The sequence below is a fragment of the Papio anubis genome, chromosome 19 (genome assembly GCF_008728515.1).
Source record: "Papio anubis isolate 15944 chromosome 19, Panubis1.0, whole genome shotgun sequence".
NCBI classification, from domain to species: domain Eukaryota; kingdom Metazoa; phylum Chordata; class Mammalia; order Primates; family Cercopithecidae; genus Papio; species Papio anubis.
This window is the reverse complement of record NC_044994.1, coordinates 9,605,106-9,622,834: the sequence shown is the minus strand read 5'-3', so window position 1 is coordinate 9,622,834 and position 17,729 is coordinate 9,605,106. Positions and strand designations below refer to the sequence as shown.

General features: G+C 39.3%; 1 protein-coding gene across 4 annotated transcripts in view; it reads right to left on the bottom strand.

Moving 5' to 3' along the window:
• The window catches only part of DLGAP1 (DLG associated protein 1), a 310,310-nt gene that overhangs the window by 215,807 nt on the left and 76,774 nt on the right, over positions 1-17,729 (bottom strand). For all 4 annotated transcript variants that reach the window (XM_031658924.1, XM_031658926.1, XM_031658925.1 and 1 more), the window contains exons 3-4: positions 15,962-16,139; positions 9,846-10,086 (exon numbers count right to left, since the gene is read on the bottom strand). In XM_031658924.1, the coding sequence (XP_031514784.1) occupies positions 9,846-10,086; positions 15,962-16,139 (419 nt within the window). The remainder of the gene's footprint in view (positions 1-9,845; positions 10,087-15,961; positions 16,140-17,729) is intronic.

The window sequence follows — 17,729 nt, the reverse complement described above, 5'->3', positions numbered from 1 at the left end:
ACTAAAAATACAAAGTCAGGCGGGTGTGGTGGCAGGTGCCTGTAGTCCCAGCTACTCGGGAGGCTGAGGCAGAAGAATGATATGAACCCGGGAGGCGGAGCTTGCAGTGAGCCCAGATCGGGCCACTGCACTCCAGCCTGGGTGACAGAGCTAGACTCTGTCTCAAAACAAAAACAAAAACAAAAAAAACAAAAAAACTATTCATACACATCGCAACAATGTCAATGTCTTGATTTTGATATTGTTGAGATGTAACTGTTGGGGAAACTGGGTGAGGAGTACAGGGACCTCTATGTACTATCTTTGTAATCTCCTATAAATCTATAATTATTTCTAATTAACAAGATAAAAATAAAAGATGATTGAAAGAAGTTTCTCAAAAATGATAAAAGCAAACATCAAAGTATCATTGTGATTCTCTGGCCATAATCAACATTTTAGAAAAGAGAAAGGGTTTCAAAAGCAATGTAGTGGATGAGGTGGACCCACTAATTTTCACAAATTTTAAATTTCATTGTGGGGCAAATATGTAATGGAATGTTAGGTGAAAAAGAAATTGAAGGTTGGAGTTGAAGAGAGACAGGATGGCAGTCCTGTCCAGAAATTCAGGATGAACTTCTGTCTTGATTAGATCTGATACTTCTTGTCAGATTTACATCTCTACAACATGAAACTGGTTAATCACTGTTAAGTTTAATAATATTATGTACCCCTTTGAAATCACAAAATATTCTAGGGATAAAAGCTAATTAAACTTTGACAGTCTGTCATATTTTTAGAGATAACTTAGACTAGTTATTTTCTTCCATAAGTTTAATTAGAAGTTATAGAATTAAAATTAGTATTCTCAGTAATATTGATAATTGGAAGAAAAAAGTAAGTAAAAAGTAAGTAAAACAAAAGAAAAATTCTCTTGTATGTTGGTGGAAATTGCATGTCAGTAGGACACCAGCAGATGGCAAAGAAAGCTTTCAAAATGATCGTCATAGTTACACGATCATTGATTTGTCATTAAAATAAATGTGAGACTGTTTCAAATGCCAACATAGTAAAATCATGGTACTATTCATTTTGGTCTTCTCTGTTCTTAATCAAGGACACTTGGCAGCAGGAAAGGTTTGCCCTGAAAACTTGACAGAAAGTCAGTGGCAGTAGGTATAGACAGAAATACAAAACTTCAGGTCTTGGATTTACCACCTGGAGCTGAATAATGTTGCTCTTAAAGTGGCTTTGCAGCATTGTCCAACTGCCAGTATTAATTACATGGACAGTTTCCAACTGCTATTACTTTGCCATATTTGTTAATGTTTAATACAAACTGGATCAGACAACTGTGGATTATGAAGTCTTTTTTAAATGGCAGTTTCTTCCATCATAAAAGTGCCTATGGGCCAGTCACAGTGGCTTATAGCTGTAATCCTAGCACTTTGGGAGGCTGAGGCAGGAGGACTGGTTGAGCCCAGGACTTTGAGACCAGCCTGGGCAACAGACTAAGACCTTGTCTCAAAAAAAAAAAAAAAACCATATATATATATATATTAGCTGGGCCTGGTGTAATCCCAGCTACCCTGGGGGCTGAGTTGAGAGGATTACTGGATTGCTTGAGCACAGGATGTCGAGGCTGCAGTAAGCTGGGATTGCACCACTGTCCTCCAGCCTGGGCGGCGGCAGAGTGAGACCCTGCCTCTAGGAAAAAAAAAAAAAAAAAAAAAGGTGCCTGTGGAGGTATCATAAAGGAAAAAGTGAATGATAAAGATTCACATTGAGAGAGCCTGTTTTTCTAGTTTATGTTTTCTGATTGACCTTTGTAACTGAGTTGCTCTTGTTCACGTCTTTGCTCTACAGTTCAATCAAGAGACCAGTCAGATCAGAATTACATTAGTTTAGTATTTTTTCACTTAACCCAAGGGCACAGATACCTGACCACTTCATCAGCCTCAAAACAGAATTTGCCACCTGCTTAATTTACGCATGAGTTGGCAAAAATTATTTTTTCCATTTAGTGCTGTCTGACACCACCATGACTACTAGATCAGGGGATTGGATATTTGATCTTCCAAGTACACATAATGTCAAAACGACTGAGTGTAACAGGAAATTTTAAACTCAGAGAGTATTTTCCTTTTATAGGCTTTAAAAAAAATTTACTTTAATTTCAGTCTATTTTTTTACATCTTTTTCTTTAAACAGATATTTCACAGACAAACCAACATGAGAGGCCACGTCAATAATATGTGAACAAATGTTTCTTTAAAAAGGAGAATTTTTCAGAAATTATTATAGAAAATACAGGTTTCAAATATGGCAGGAAGCTAGATGCATATTTGTGAGAGGAAAGAATGAAAGAAAACAGCTCCTAGGCCTTTTATTCCAGAAATGGATTTGTATTAAATTATTTCAGATTATACCATAGTTGCCAAGGCATTTATTGGTGATTACAGAGAGAATTTCACTTACTAGCTGTGGGGCCTGGTCAAATTGTATAAACCCTCTAAGTCTTATTTGTTTTTTTCTCTGTTTGATTTAAATAATACCATGTAGAACTCATAGAGTATGCATTATGGTTACGTTAGATAATCTATGCAGCTGTTTGTATGCTCGTCAAATAATACGTGCTTAAAGGTTAGCTATTATCATTATTATTAAACTAAGCCAGATTGAGAGATTTCAAATCAAAGCCAAAGTAGAGGCATTCTAATTTGTAATTTGCATAATGCTTCCTTATGAATGATCTCATGTGAACCTCACAACAGCCTTTAAGGCCAGTGTGCCATAAAACCCTGGAAGCCCCTTCACTGTTTGCCATTCAATAACCCCGAATGTGGGCAACGGTGGACTTGCTTGTTGGCTGTCTGTGAGGCATAGCCCCTCAAGGTTGGCACTCCGTTCCCAAGAGGTGATTTATGCGCTTCCAAACAACTGCAGGAGGTGGAAGCAGATGGTATTCTTCAGATTTTAAATCTCGCTCTGTGTCTGATAGGACTTTTGCATTTTTATGACTTCCTAATATTATAGAGGAATCCCACCTCGCGCGCCCCAAAGAAGAAAGGAAAAGTTATAACCAAAAGTCTCCTGAAAATCATCACTGTCAGTTTCCTTTAATGTAACAGCGGACAAGGATAAGCTGCCTCTCAAGAGGAGTGGGTTGTGTCATAAATCTTGCTCTTTTTTATTTCATCTGAGCCTGCAAGGGTGGAAGTACGCGATGTCTCCAGTTCCACTTGGAGAGATTCAAAGAAGGAAAACTCATTAGCAGAGAGACAAGGAACCAGTCCAGGCAATATCTGAATATTTATTATTTGATTTTATCTTGAATAGAAAAGAAAGGTGCTTTGTTCAGAAAGCTTCTGATTGATATCTGTCCCTTCAACTTCTGAACCTTTGCCTCCCTGCTTCATAACAAGGATCTATTAATTAACTTGGTGCTTGGCAGAAAGAAGTGAGCTTTTTCTGAACTGGAAGAATTCTCCAAAAATGGTCATTAATGCTGGGAAGAGGATCAGCATCGTAATCTCATTTTATACTTGAAGAAACTGAAGTTCAGATTAACTTCATACTCAAGCAATAAATAATCTGTAGAGCTGGGCACCAGAGGAAGGGGTTTTTACTGAGAGACCTGAGCTTCTTATTCTGACTTTGCCTCCTGCTGGAGGTTCACCACTATGGGCCTTAGTCTCCTTACCTTCGAATGGGTTCAATGAATTAGATAGGTGGAGCAGACTTTCTCCGTAAAGGGTCACATAATAAATGTATTTGGCTTTGTGGACCAAAACATTCCTGCAGAGACTACTCTGCACAAACAATTCAACTCAGCTTTTAAAAGAGGGAACTATTCAACTCTGCTGAAACTTCTGTTTACAGATAGCAGGTAAACAAATGGGTGTGAGTTATGGCTGATGACACTTAATTTACAGAAACAGGCAGCACGTTGGACTTGGTCCACAGGCTATAGTTTGCAGACCACTAGCCTGGATGATGTAGAAGTTTTTTTACTGCTAATATTTGATGACTCAACTTGTTTTAATAGCAATGCTATTTCCCTAGGAAAGTTACCTTGATTATTCAATCATCTGTGGCTTGTGCAGTTTGTGGAGTACTTAAAGATTTTTCTGCAGCTTTTCCTTTCTTCTTCCATTTTTGAATGCCTGCTGTGCGTACTGCAAATACAAATTATTATCTTAATGTCATTCTGCTTAGGGTTTAGGGTTTGTGTTAGGGGGAGTGGGGAGCAGTGTGTGTGGGATTGGAGTGTGGGGTGTATGAAGGTGGGTGAGGTGTGGTCTCCTGGGTAAGATGACTGATTCGGAATGAAGACCCAAACCCTCAGGAGAACCTTCTGAATGTTAGTTCTGACCTCAGCTGATGAAAACGTTAGTTGTTTTTGCTATATTAAGCAAGGCTTGAGCAAGCGTCTCAGAGCTGCCAGGAATGGGGGAGGATGTAAGCTAGGAAGATGGAAGAACGTGTCTCAACTTAGAGGAAAATATGATTTCTCCTGTTACAAACATCAAACTGTAAATACTTCTGTAACTGTGGTCCCAAGCTACATCCAAGAGGGTAAGCACTGCTTTCGAATGGGGGACACTGTACCCTGGGTCCTTACTCCCCTTCCTGAACTATGTGAAGGAGAGGAGAACAGTTCAACTCCATCATTGTTTAAGAAATTTCTCTAATAAGAGAATTAGAGTATTGGTGGGGCACAGTGGCTCACACCTGTAATCCCAGCACCTTGGGATGTTGAGGTGGGAGGATCACTTGAGCTCCGGAGTTTCAGACCACCCTGAGCAACATAGTAAGTCTTCGTCTATACAAATTTTTTTTTTTTTTTTTTAATTAGCCGAGCATGGTGGCATGTGCCTGTGGTCCCAGCTACTCTGGAGGTTGAAGTGAGAGGATCACTTGAGCCTGGGAGGTTAATGCTGCAGCGAGCCATAATCACACTTCTGCACTGCAGCCTGGGCAACAAGGCAAGACCCTGTCACAACATTAAAAAACTAAAAAGGAAAAAAAAAAACATTATAGCACAGAGGCCAAACTTTAAGAGTAACAGTGTGGCAAATGAACCTATTTACTCTTTATAAAAATGGTATTATTGCTACATAAAGCTTCTTTGGAATTTCAAAGTGAAGAAATTTCTTAAAAGACCAGAGAATCTGTTAGATGTGGTGGCTCACGCCTGTAATCGCAGCTCTTTGGGAGGCCAAGGTGGGCGGATCACTTGAGCCCAGAAGTTTGAGACCAGCCTGGCCAACATGGTGAAACTCCATCTCTACCAAAAATACAAAAAATTATCCAGGTGTGGTGGCATGCGCCTGTAATCCCAGCTACTCAGGAGGCTGAGGTGGGAGGATCACTTGAGGCGGAGGTTGCAGTGAGCCGTGATTGCACCACTGCACTCCAGCCTGGGTGACAGAGCAAGACCCCATCTCAAAAAATGAAAAAAAGAAATTTAGCCAGGCATGGTGGTGCGCATCTGTATTCCCTGCTACCTGTGTTCCAGAGGCTGAGATGGAGGATTGCAGTCCAGGAGGTGGAGGCTGCAGTAAGTTATAATTGTACCACTGTACTCCAGCCTGGGTGACACAGGGAGCCTCTGTCTCAAAATACCGAAAGCAAACAAACAGAAAACCCCTCCAGAGAATATACATCATGATAGTTTGCCTACTTCTATCAAAGAGCATTATTTCTATTCAAATGTTATATTTGGCATTAAAATCATAAAAAGTCATAAATACTTATTTTTAATATCTCCCTATCTCTTTACCATCTGCCTCTCCCCACCTACTACTTTCTGGGAAACCACTGCAAATGATTTACTTTGTGTCCTTTTTGAAGTTTTTTTTTCCGGTACATTTACGAGTGTGTGCTTGTATTTGGCCGGATGTGTGATTATTAGACAATAATTAGATCACCGTGTATGATTATTAGACAATGTTTCTGCCTATTCAGACTACTGATATCACCAGATACAAGTCTGCCTAGCTACAGTGTGATAATACCTTTTGATAGGTCCTAGGAAATATTCAGCACAGGAAGTAAAACAAAAACTTCCCCTTGAACCCATACAATTGCATTGGTGTATTGCTTCAGAGGCAGGCCTAATCCAGTCCTCTGAAGTGGAGGTCTGGGTGTATTTCCAGCATCAAGTTCTACTGTTACCTAAAATATTTTAGATGACTGAGGCAAGGGTTCTTGTTTTTCAGTCATGATATTAACTGAATCATGTTTTCATTCTACTTTCCTACCCTAATATTCTTACTGTAATATTAACTGCTCTAATACTTCCTCCTCTAATATTAATCTAGTAGTCCCAGGCACTGTGGTTTATATGAAAACTTGTTGAGTCTATTGGATGGAGAGAAATCTGGGTGCTTGAAGTAGATTATAGGCTGAAAGAACCTGAGATTCTACCGTAGTTAGACAAGCCAAGAAGTCAATAAGCCCAAGGAAGCATAACTTTAAGTTGCTGTAACTTCATCCCTGATTTGTCCTGATTTGCTGAGCTATCTCCATTCATCCTTGCTCACCTACTAATAGCTAGAGGATCCCTGCGGCCACCTAGAGCTGAGCCCATCTTCATAATTCTCTCCTATGGCATCAGACTCTTGTCAGTGATTTCATTTTACGAATACGAATAAAGAACAAGGCTGGGAGAGAAAGATTTAATAGCATATTTTGCTGAAAATGTGAGCAATTAAAATGAGCTGACCAAATGTCAAAGATTCAGAATGTGGACTGTTGTGGAGAGAAGTTCTGCCTAAGAAGTGCAGTGGACAAAATGAGGAATTTTTTCTGGACAAAGAGTAAGTTTAGTAAAAACAAAATCTGCTGTGAGTATCTGAAAATAATGAGCAGAGAAGAGAGGCAAAAGGACACATCTACATCTACATCAAGTCCTGCTAAACCGAGATGTGCATCTGACCCGTGCATCTGGGGAAATCAATCAAATTAGAGCAAAGTCATTTCCCAATTTTCATAGATGAGTGTTTTCTTTCAAAAATTAGTAGGTCTTGTAAGAAAATCAATTTTCTGCATTTTTCTACAGGAAATTATATTTGATTCAATGTAAAAAGGAAACGAGGAAGAAAATTAATATGACAGTACTGAGATCATGTGAGAAAACGAGAAGGAAATGCGTGTGTGTGTGTGCGTGTGTGTGTGTGTGTGTGAGAGAGAGAGAAATAGCATACAGGAGTAGTAGGAAGGGCAGAATAAAGGGCATAGACCCGTATCATATCATAAAATAATGAATTTTTAAAGAACAAATTCATGTCATAGAGAAACTGTGAAAGGTAATATTGGAAAAATATCCTATGTGCTTACTTAGTTAATCTACTGTAATGGTTTAGTACTTAAAACTGTTTATTCTTCCATGCCTGTGAAGATGACACATTATGTTTAGTTTAATGATTCTGGGTGAAGTACAGCTGCCCTGTGCAAACACTCGGCATTTTATCCATCACGAACCCCAGAGGCAAGTCACACCTTTCTGCCCTTAAATCCTTGCAGGGGCAGCCAAGCCTGGAGCCTTCCCCAGGAGAGCTGCAGGTGGAGGTGGCTCCGTACTTAGGATGCGATTCATAGAGCCCAGGAAGAAGCGAACGCGATCCCGTCTCTGCAGCTGGATTCACTTCTCCCCGTTTTGGGTGTTTTCCTACATAGCATTTCTGGCTAAAGCCCTTTAGATTCAACTCAGATTCAAAATGGAACAACAGGAGACACCCTCCCAGGGCTCATTCGTCTCCTGCCCTGATAGGCTTGTTGGATTTCAGAAAATACTACAAACATGACAAATAGTTCTGTATATAAGTATTTCTCATGCAATATTTGGGATATACCTATCCAGCAGAATTATTCGCTCTTTACTACAAACATGACAAATAGTTCTGTATATAAGTACTTCTCATGCAATATTTGGGATATACCTATCCAGCAGAATTATTCACTCTTTACCTGAAATTGAAATTTAACTGGACGACCTGGATTTTATTTGGCAACTCTATTGCTTGAGCTCTGGGAGCCTCCAGAGTATCTGAGAAGTGTCTTAGGAGGGCAGACCCCTGTGTGTTTGGAGTGAAGAGCATGGGACAGGCGCTGATGCAGGAAGTATAAGTAAAATGACAAAAACACGCAAATCCGACAGGTGAGCAGAGAAAAACCATTCCAAGTCTTTTGCTACTTTATCCGCAACACTGTTTCCTGAGGGTAAAGGAGTGAGCCAGCAGCCCTTTCCTTCCTGACTGTTCTCCTGAGAGCACCCCTTGTGACTTCTGGGCCAGAATCTGCATTTTACATATTTAAGGAACGATTTCAACTAGCAGGCAATGAGTTCATCATACAGAAGAATGGACCAGACACTGGGAACGGGTTGTGTGTTGGGTTGGGGTGGTGAAAATGGGACACACCAAAAGACATAATGATACACTACAGGGACAGGGCAGACCTTCCAAATCACACTGCATGAATGCAAACACACACAAACATGCTCATGGTTGATTTTTCAAAAGAAATTATTTTTTTCTCTTCATAAATAACTCTCATTTAATTTATTAATCTGTGGCTGTTCTTGGAGAATTTCCTAGTGATCAAGAACATACAGACATCCACCATCTCTGGTCTGGAGGTAGGCAGCCAGGGTCTGAGCTGTTGGGCTCCCTGCTGAGCTGCCTGGCCAATGCAAGGTCTGGAAGCATCTCTTCTCTTAACACTGAGATCTCAGTCTGCGGTGTTCAAGAATGAACTCCTCTTGTTTAACCCGTATATTTATTTTAAATAAAACTATCACCTCAATTCCATATATCTAGGATTTTAACTTGGATGTGAGGACCTTTTAACTCTTAAGCCTGCAAAAGTTCTAGACTGAATGATAATTACTGACATTTGATGCACCTAGCACTAAAATGGAATGATATAATATTCTGACACAGGCTTTTCTTTCTAATTTATTCATCATTATTTATCTTGAGTCTAAGTTTGATGATCTTCTTGTAGAATGTTCTATATTGAAGTTATGCTGAGTTCAATCATAAAGTTAAGCCTAGTTAAACAGTGGGATTTTCTTTTTGGAACTCAAATGTTATATATATAATACATATGCACACATTGTCATACATAGCCCACGGCTATATTATTATGCAGGTTCCAGTGTCACGGAAACTCGTTAAGCTTTTCTGTGTCTCTGTGCCTAAAATCTACTGACAAAAATACAGTTTAACCACACACACTTAAATACAGTTTAGAGGGAAAAGGAGGTGCTATTTATACGGGACAGATAGAAGTTTTAAAATAGTGAAATAAATCTGCTTTCTGTTAAAATAAAACTCATAAAATGTGCGATCGATATTACGGGTCATCCATTTCTTCCTTCTTATTTCTCACAGTGATATTTCAGGTCTTTTGGGATAGTCACTTTGTGGCTATCTTGGAATAAAACAGTCATTTCAATTCTGTGATGGGTCATAAGTAGGGTGTCTGGTTCATTTAGGGTCACAGCCCTAAAAGGCCAAGCCTAATCATTGGGAGTAGGAGCTGGCGGGGATCAGCTCCTAGGACCTGTGTGGGGACTTTGGAAGTCCCTCCCCGCTGGGCTGTGCTGTCCCTCCCTCATGGTGCTGTAGTTGCAGTTTCCCCTGCGGGTGCCAGAGATGGGGTTGGGAAGGAGGTGTGGGAGAGTGGCCAGAGGCGGAGATAGAGGCAGATAGGGAAGGAAAACCTTTGGTTTGTAGGACATGGGTGGTATCTTGTTCCTGGCAACTATGCATGATGACAGCAAGGGCACAGTTTTTGGGGACAGTCGTGCCGCAGCCAGCACAGAGGCCAGGCTGGCTGCGGGCCTGCACACTCACCCGTGCTGCTCTGGATGGTCCTGACGGTGGTGGTGGTGCGCGGCGGCGAGGACGACCTCAGGGACACGCACTCATCGTCCTGGGAGCAGCCTTTCTCGATGGCCCGCACATAGCTGTGGCTCCGCATGCGGAAGCAGCCGGGCATGGGCAGGTCCAGCGCCTCCACCGCCTGCGACTCCAGCTCGCTGAACACGGACTCGCACACAGACTCGAACTGCCCGTTCACTTCCATCTCGCTCACCTGCGGGCAGACACAGGCGTTGAGACACTCGCCTCCACCTGGTGGAGGACCAACCTCTCCAAGCATCTGCGAACTTCAATCCCCAGAAGAAAAAGCAGCGTCTGGTTATGTTAAGCTCAAATGCATTTTATTTCCTTTCTGTTACAGGCTATAATTGAATGGCATCCAGTTTATAATTCCGAAAATAGATTACTTTTTTTTTTTTTTTTTATTTTTAGTAGAGACAGGGTTTTGCCATGTTGGCCAGGCTGGTCTTGAACTCCTGACCTCAAGTGATCCACCCGCCTGGGCCTCCCAAAGTGCTGGGGTTACAGGCATGAGCTGTCACCATCAGCTTTGATTACATTTTAAAGAAAAAGGGCATTGTTTGTAGAATGTAAGGAAATGTGGGGCTTATTCCAGTGCATGATGTTCTTATTTATAAACGCAAACTTGAAGAAGAATTTTATCAGTCCATTGTCAGAGTTCATGTATTTTGGTATAACTTTTTAGCACAAACATTTTAGAAATGAGTATTTTTACAGTGCCTTTTGAAGTAACTAGTTTGTCAAATAATTTCAGTGTCAAGCTTAATTTAGTGCAAGGTATGGAAAGATGCCCTATATTTTCTGGCAAGATACTCACATTTTTCACAAAAATAGACTAAACTCAGATATGTCAAAATCTTGAAAAGCGCCATCAAGATTTTCAAACTATTTACCAGTTTCAGTCTTCTTTATAAAAAGCCCATATGGGCTGAGTGTGGTGGCTCACACTTATTACTTTGGGAGGCTGTGGCAGGAGGATCACTTCAGCCTGGGAGGTCGAGGCTGCAGGAAGCCCTGATTGTACCACTGCATTCCAGCCTGGGCAACAGAGAGAGATCTTGTCTCAACAAACGAACAACAACAAAAAAAGCTGATATGATTCATAAATTGTTTATTAATGTATTTTAAAAATTTGCTACAGAAATAGTTGGTGTAATTGGAAAAAAATCTTTGAAATGGGGGCCCTCTTTTTTTGAAGAATAAGTTTTTATTGATTTATATTCCTCCTGTATATAACTTATATTAGGTTTGAGCCCCACTTAAGAAACAACATTCCTGACTAGATGTTCCAGTAACTTCTCACTTTTTAGTTGACTTGCTAGAGATTTGGGAGCATTCTCAATTTTCTGTTACCTTCCAGGACATCTTATCTGTATTTTCCTAATATCAAATTCATGAGGCACTGAGAATTAAACAAATTAAACTACAATTGGGTTTTGAACGCTTACTGAAAACTATTACAATTTTTGGCTGTCTCCTCATTTTGTATTATCTGAAGTTGTGCTCTGGTAATGACTAATTTATTTAAACTTCAGATAAAAGTGACCAATTACCTTAAGGCATATCAATAGAAAGAGACATGCATTGTTTAATAATAATTCTTTACAGTTTAAAAATGCTATTTTCACATTCTTCATCTAATTTGTTATGTGAAATCCCTGCACATTTTCCAGGATAATAACTATGTGTGTCCATATTAGAAAATTATATCTCTATATATCCTTGCTTTTAAAGAAATACATGGACATACATTTAGAGGTAAAGGAATGTATCTGCAGCTATCAAATGGAGCGAGAGAGAGAAAGACTGAGCAAGTGAGCCAATATCTCAACAATCCATACATTTCAATCTGGGTCAAGGATATACAGGAGTCTTTGTATTACACGTGTTACTCTTTTTTAAGGTTGCAATTATTTCAAAGCCAAAAATAAAGCAAATATATATGTGTGTATGTCTATATACATCTGCACATGTATGGGTGTGTATATATATAGACATATGTAATATATGTATATATGTATATAATTTATTCATTTTTTCCCCCTTTTAATCAACATACCTAGCTTTACAAAGAGATAGCAAACTATCTCTGTCAAGGTAACAACCATTAAACTCAGATGACTATCTTTCTAGATAGTATATATGTCCCCTCTTCTACTTTGTATAAAACTTGAATTACATAGTAAATATAATTCTGCAACTTGTTGGTTTTTTTTCTTAACCCTCTAGGTTAAACTTACATTCTTTTTTTCTTTTTGTTTTTGGGGATAGGGTCTTGCTCTGTCACCCAGGGTGGAGTGCAGTGGCACGAAGAAGACTTACTGTAGCCTCAACTTCCTGCGCTCAAGCAATCCTGCTGACTCAGTTTCCTGGATAACTGGGACTACAGGTCTGCGCCACCATGCCTGGCTGTTTTTTTTTTTTGTAGAGACAGGGTTTCGCCATGTTGCCCAGGCTGGTCTCAAACTGCTGGTCTCAAGCCATCAAGCCATCCTCCCAACTCCACCTCCCAAAGTGCTGGGATTACAGGTGTGAACTATGGCTCCTGGCTAAACTTATGTTCTTCATAGAATTCTTCTTCATTCCCTTTTATCCTTTTATTTTCATTATACACAGATACAGAAAACCATACAAAATAAATATATAACTTAATGAATTATAATAAGGCAAATACCTTGGAACCACTACCCAGATCAAGAAACAAAACTTTTCCAGACACCCTAGAAGCCCTCCACATGCCCCAATATTCACAATCTCTACTGTCTCTCTAATAGTACTTAACTAATACCCTGAGTTTTATTGCGTTTACTTTCATGCATTTCTTTATGTTTTTTTTTTTTTTTTTTTTTCACCCAAGTGTGGATCCCTGGGCTCTGGTTTGTCTTACCCATTTAAAAAATCTGATAGATTTAAAAATTCACCTTTAACATACACTTATTTTGATTTATCTATTGAGAATCTAGGTTGTTTGCCCCATAGAGGTTCCCGTAGTCTGGATTTTGCCGATTTCATACTCATGGTGGAGTTCATCATGTTCCTCTGTATTTTGTATTGCCTGAAAATTGGAATCCAGATTCAGAGATTTGATCAGATGCAGGTTCAATCTTTCTGGCAAGGCTAGAGGTCATGTGCTTATTTCATCAGGAGGCACATTATGTCTAGTTTGTCTGTCTTTTATGTTGTTAGGAGTTATCTATGCTCAATGCCTAGATCTGTTAGTCCTTGGGAGTTGTAAAATGCAATATTCTATAATTACTTTTACAACTACTAGTTGGAATATTCTCTTACACATTACTTGTTTACTTAATGATTTAGTTCATATAGCAATGGTAGGATAAATGCCTGATTTCCCCTCTTTATTTACTAATTTTCAAGATAAATTTTTTTCTCTTATATTCCATATGTAATCAGTTTTTAAAAATATCACATTAACTCATAGATTTAAAAATATTTGATGGTTTTCAGTTAATTGAAATAATTATCCTTAGTGAACTCAAATTTGTGCCATCTTTCATCAGTAGGAGCCTTTTAGGTTGGTTTGGGGGTCTTTTTGACATGAAAGTAGTAATCTTTGAGAACTTCTTTGATATCTGGTATGACAAAATATTCTAAACTCCACTTAAACCTTTCCTGCCCAGTCCTGGAATCAGTATGTTTCTGAAAAGCCCTTTCTTTTTTTAGTGGGAAATGGTGTCACAAGAACACAATCTGGGTACTAGGAAGATACGCTGTCATTGCTACTGGGTTAATCACTGTTCTTAGGTCTTTTCAGTGGGAAGAACTAGGATATAAATACTATAGGGTTCTTATGCAACCTCTTCTATATATGTTTATTCTTAGATATTTATTCCATACTGAGAATCTTGGTTCTCAAGGACACAGGAGATGATGGAATTGGAATATTCTATAACTATCCATTTACTTTATCCCATAATATATGCACAGAAAACATTACTAATACTACCCCTGCCCCTATATGATTAAAGAGCTAACAATTTCATTTTATACGTGGTCCCTCTATTCTTTTCTCATTTTTAAATAATTGTGCTGTATTTATATCGTCAGAGCAAATAAACCTATTATGCTCCCCAACCAGTGAATGCTCATTTAGTCTTAGTTCTACACATAATTGTGTTTAATGTTTGCTATTACAGGTGGTCCATGACTAATGATGGTTTGACTTACGCTTTTTCTACTTTATGATGATACAAGATTGATATGTATTCAGTAGAAACTGTACTTTGAATTTTGAATTTAGATCTTTTTCTGGGCTGTTGATACGTAGTTTAGTATTATCTCGAGATTCTGGGTAGGTGCTCAGCCATGCAATTACAAGGATAAACAACTGATACTCCAAAGTGCACTGTGTTGCCAGTCCAGCGTTTTTTGGATATTGTGTCTTTTGTTTTCACATCCATCATGTTTACAAAATGCCCATTTTTGAGTTATGGTATTTTCAACTTACAATGGGTCTATCAGGGATGTAAGTAGAGGAGCATCTGTAGTTCTTACGTCTGCTCATTCATATGGCTGGTTTAGAGCTCATTGTCTAGTGCATTTCTCAGAATGTGTTCATGGAATCAATATTCTTTGCATGCATCCATGCTTATAACAGTTTGTACCTTTTATACTTGAAAGTCAGTTTTTCTAGATATAAAAATCTTTGATTCACATATTTTTCCTTGAGTGTATTAAAATGCTACACACATCATTTTCTTCCAGCATAAACCATTGTTGTTAAAGGGTCCAATGGTAACTCAGTTTTCATTTTATTAAGTCAGTTGCTCTTTTTGTCTAGAAATCCAAAGTGTTTTTTAAAAAATTCTTTAAAGTCTTGTAATTTTACCAGAATATGCCCTGATGTTGATTGCTTTGGGTCAATTTCTCAGGTACATGGTGTGTTTACATGGTATGTTCTTCCACTATGTAGCTTCAAATCAACTTTTTATTTCAGGAAAGTTTAAAAAAATTCATTGTTTTTCTTACTTTTTCTGTTCCATTGATTTTCTTCTGAAGGGACTTCTATTATCTGTATGTCTAATGTTCTTGGTCTGTTTTTGATATTCGTCAATTTCTCTTTAATTCTTTCTAACTCTTGATTTATGTTCTCTGTTTTCTCTCTCTCTCTCTCTCTCTTTCTCTCTCTCTTTTAAGAGATAGGGTCTAGCTCTGTTGCCCAGGCTGGAGTGCAGTGGTGTGATCATAACTCATTATTATTACCATCACCACCACCATCACCATTACTATCACTACCACTACCACTGCCATCACCATCATTACCACCACCATCACTACCAACACCATCACCATCATCACCATCACCATCACTATCATCACCATCAGTGCCATCATTATCACCAACACACCAACATCACCACTATGGTCACCACCACCATCAGTAACATTAATTCTCACCTTGATGATCACAGTGTCTTCCAAACTAGCCTCTCTGCTTCTAGTTTCTCATTTTCTCCAATCTTTCCTATGTTTTTTTGGCCAGATTAATTATCCTACATCAAAGTTAGATTCATATCTCTTGCTTGCTTAAAAGTCAAAGTTTTCTTTTTTTTTTTCTTTTTTCTTTTCTTTTAATTGAGAAAGAGTCTTACTAAGTCACCCAGGCTGGAGTGCAGTGACATGATCTCGGTTCACTGCAACCTTCACCTCCCAGTTTCAAGTGATTCTCTCGCCTCAGCCTCCAGAGTAGCTGGGATCACAGGTGTGTGCCACCATGTCAGGCTTACTTTTGTATTTTTAGTAGATACAGGGTTTCACCATGTTGGCCAGGCTGATCTTGAACTCCTGATCTCAAGTGAATTTCCAAGGACCCTCTTCATTGTGCTTTATCCACCTATACAGGGCCCCACCTCCTGGCAGACCATTGATACCGGGGGCTTACTGTGGCTGAACACATGGCATGCTCTTTGCACCACTTGACTGGACCTCCTGTCTGAGGACCCAATGGTCTCCTGGGTGAGCGACTGCCTCCCTAACTCACGCTCTCTCAGTTCTCGCTAACCTTCCTGCCGCTAATGGCTCCTGACCACCGCTGCCCTGACGGCCCTCACCTGGCTGATGGTGCTCATGGCTCGCATGTAGCTCTCATTCCTGGAGCGGAACTTTGGTGATGTGAGCAAGCCTGCAGGGTCGAGGCTGTCCAGGCTCCGGTTGATGGAGACTTCACTCACTGCCCTCAGGTAACTATGACTCCGGATCTGGAGTTTGGGTGAGTGTTCATTGGAGATTCTGGAAGGGAACAATGGAAAAGGTACATTAGTCACATTCCAAAATGCAGGAAACAATAAGATATGGCACTACTGTCATTTATGCGGCACCCTAAATACCGGGACAAATGACATAGATGCCCTTCTATGATTGCTAAACTCTCCCACAGTGTCTCAGAAGGAAGAACTTTTGACAGGAAATCATCAAGATCTGATGACATTAGAGAGCAATTAACATTCTCTTCAACCATGAACTAATCGCCTCATTCACATTTTCCTAGCCACCCTAGGAAGCAGATAATAAGCAGCAATTGTCCTGCCCTGGAATTCTGACTTGTGTAATTTGTAAAGCTTTTCTTTGTACCTATTTCTCTCTTGTGGTCATCTTTTTGTGTTTGGACAGTAAGTTTTAACAGTAAGTGGGTATATATCTATATCTACATTTTTATCTATCCATTTTCCTTTCTCCCTTCCTTCCTTCCCTCCTTCCTTCTTCCTTTCCTTCCTTCCCTCCTTCCTTCCTCCCTCCCTCCCTTCCTTCCTCCCTCCCTTCCTCCCTCCCTTCCTTCCTTCTATCCAATCTTTAACTCTCTAATAGAGTTGAGATTGAACTTCGTGAACAGACCTTACACCTTAGCCATTAAAAAAGGCATACCTCTCAATCTTTATATGTAAACACAAGTCACTACACACTTTGTACTCTTTTATTCTAGGATGCATTGTAAAATTATAAAAGTAGAAAATGCTAATTGCAAATAGACAAGCTATACAGATGTGCACAAAGTGGAAGGTGGGTCCCCCTGTCTCTCCTTGTTCCTGTATGTAGAATTACATACCCTTAAAAGAACTACTCATAGCAGTTTGGGGTATATTCTTCCTCAGTCTTTCTATTCATATATAATCAACTTAATGCTCATTATTTTATTTTATTTTTTGAGACAGAGTCTCGCTCTGTCATACAGGCTGGAGTGCAGTGGTGCGATCTTGGCTCACTGCAGCCTCTGCCTCCTGGGTTCAAGCAATTCTGGTGCCTCAGCCCCTGAATAGCTGAAACAACAGGCACATGCCACCATGACCGGCTAATTTTTGTACTTTTTGTAGAGATGGGGTTTTTCTGTATTGGCCAGGTTGGTCTTGAACTCCTGGCCTCAAGTGACGTGCCTGCCTCGGCCTCCCAAAGTGTTGGGATTAAAGGTATGCGACACACTGTGCCCGGCCAATGTTAGTTATTTTTAAAGTTTGTTTTCACATGGGATTACTGTGATTTTTCTTTCTTTATTAGATTTCTTTAATTTTGGCTGTAACATTGTTCCTAATTAAATAAATTAAAGTTGATAGGGAAAAAGATATATGCCTCCATAGCTGCTATTATTTATCATCCTAGCCAGTGAAATTAGAAAATTTTAAAAAATAAGTAATATAAATATTTTAAAGAGATAAGTTTTGAGTATTTATAGATTATGCGATCAATTATCTGTAAATTAAGAGAAAATCAACTGAAAAACCATGAGCGCTTTTAAGGGAAATCCTCAAGGTAGCTAGATATAAGGTAGCAATAGATAAATTAACAGCTTTTCCATGTAATATGAAATAAAATTTTAATGAAAAAATT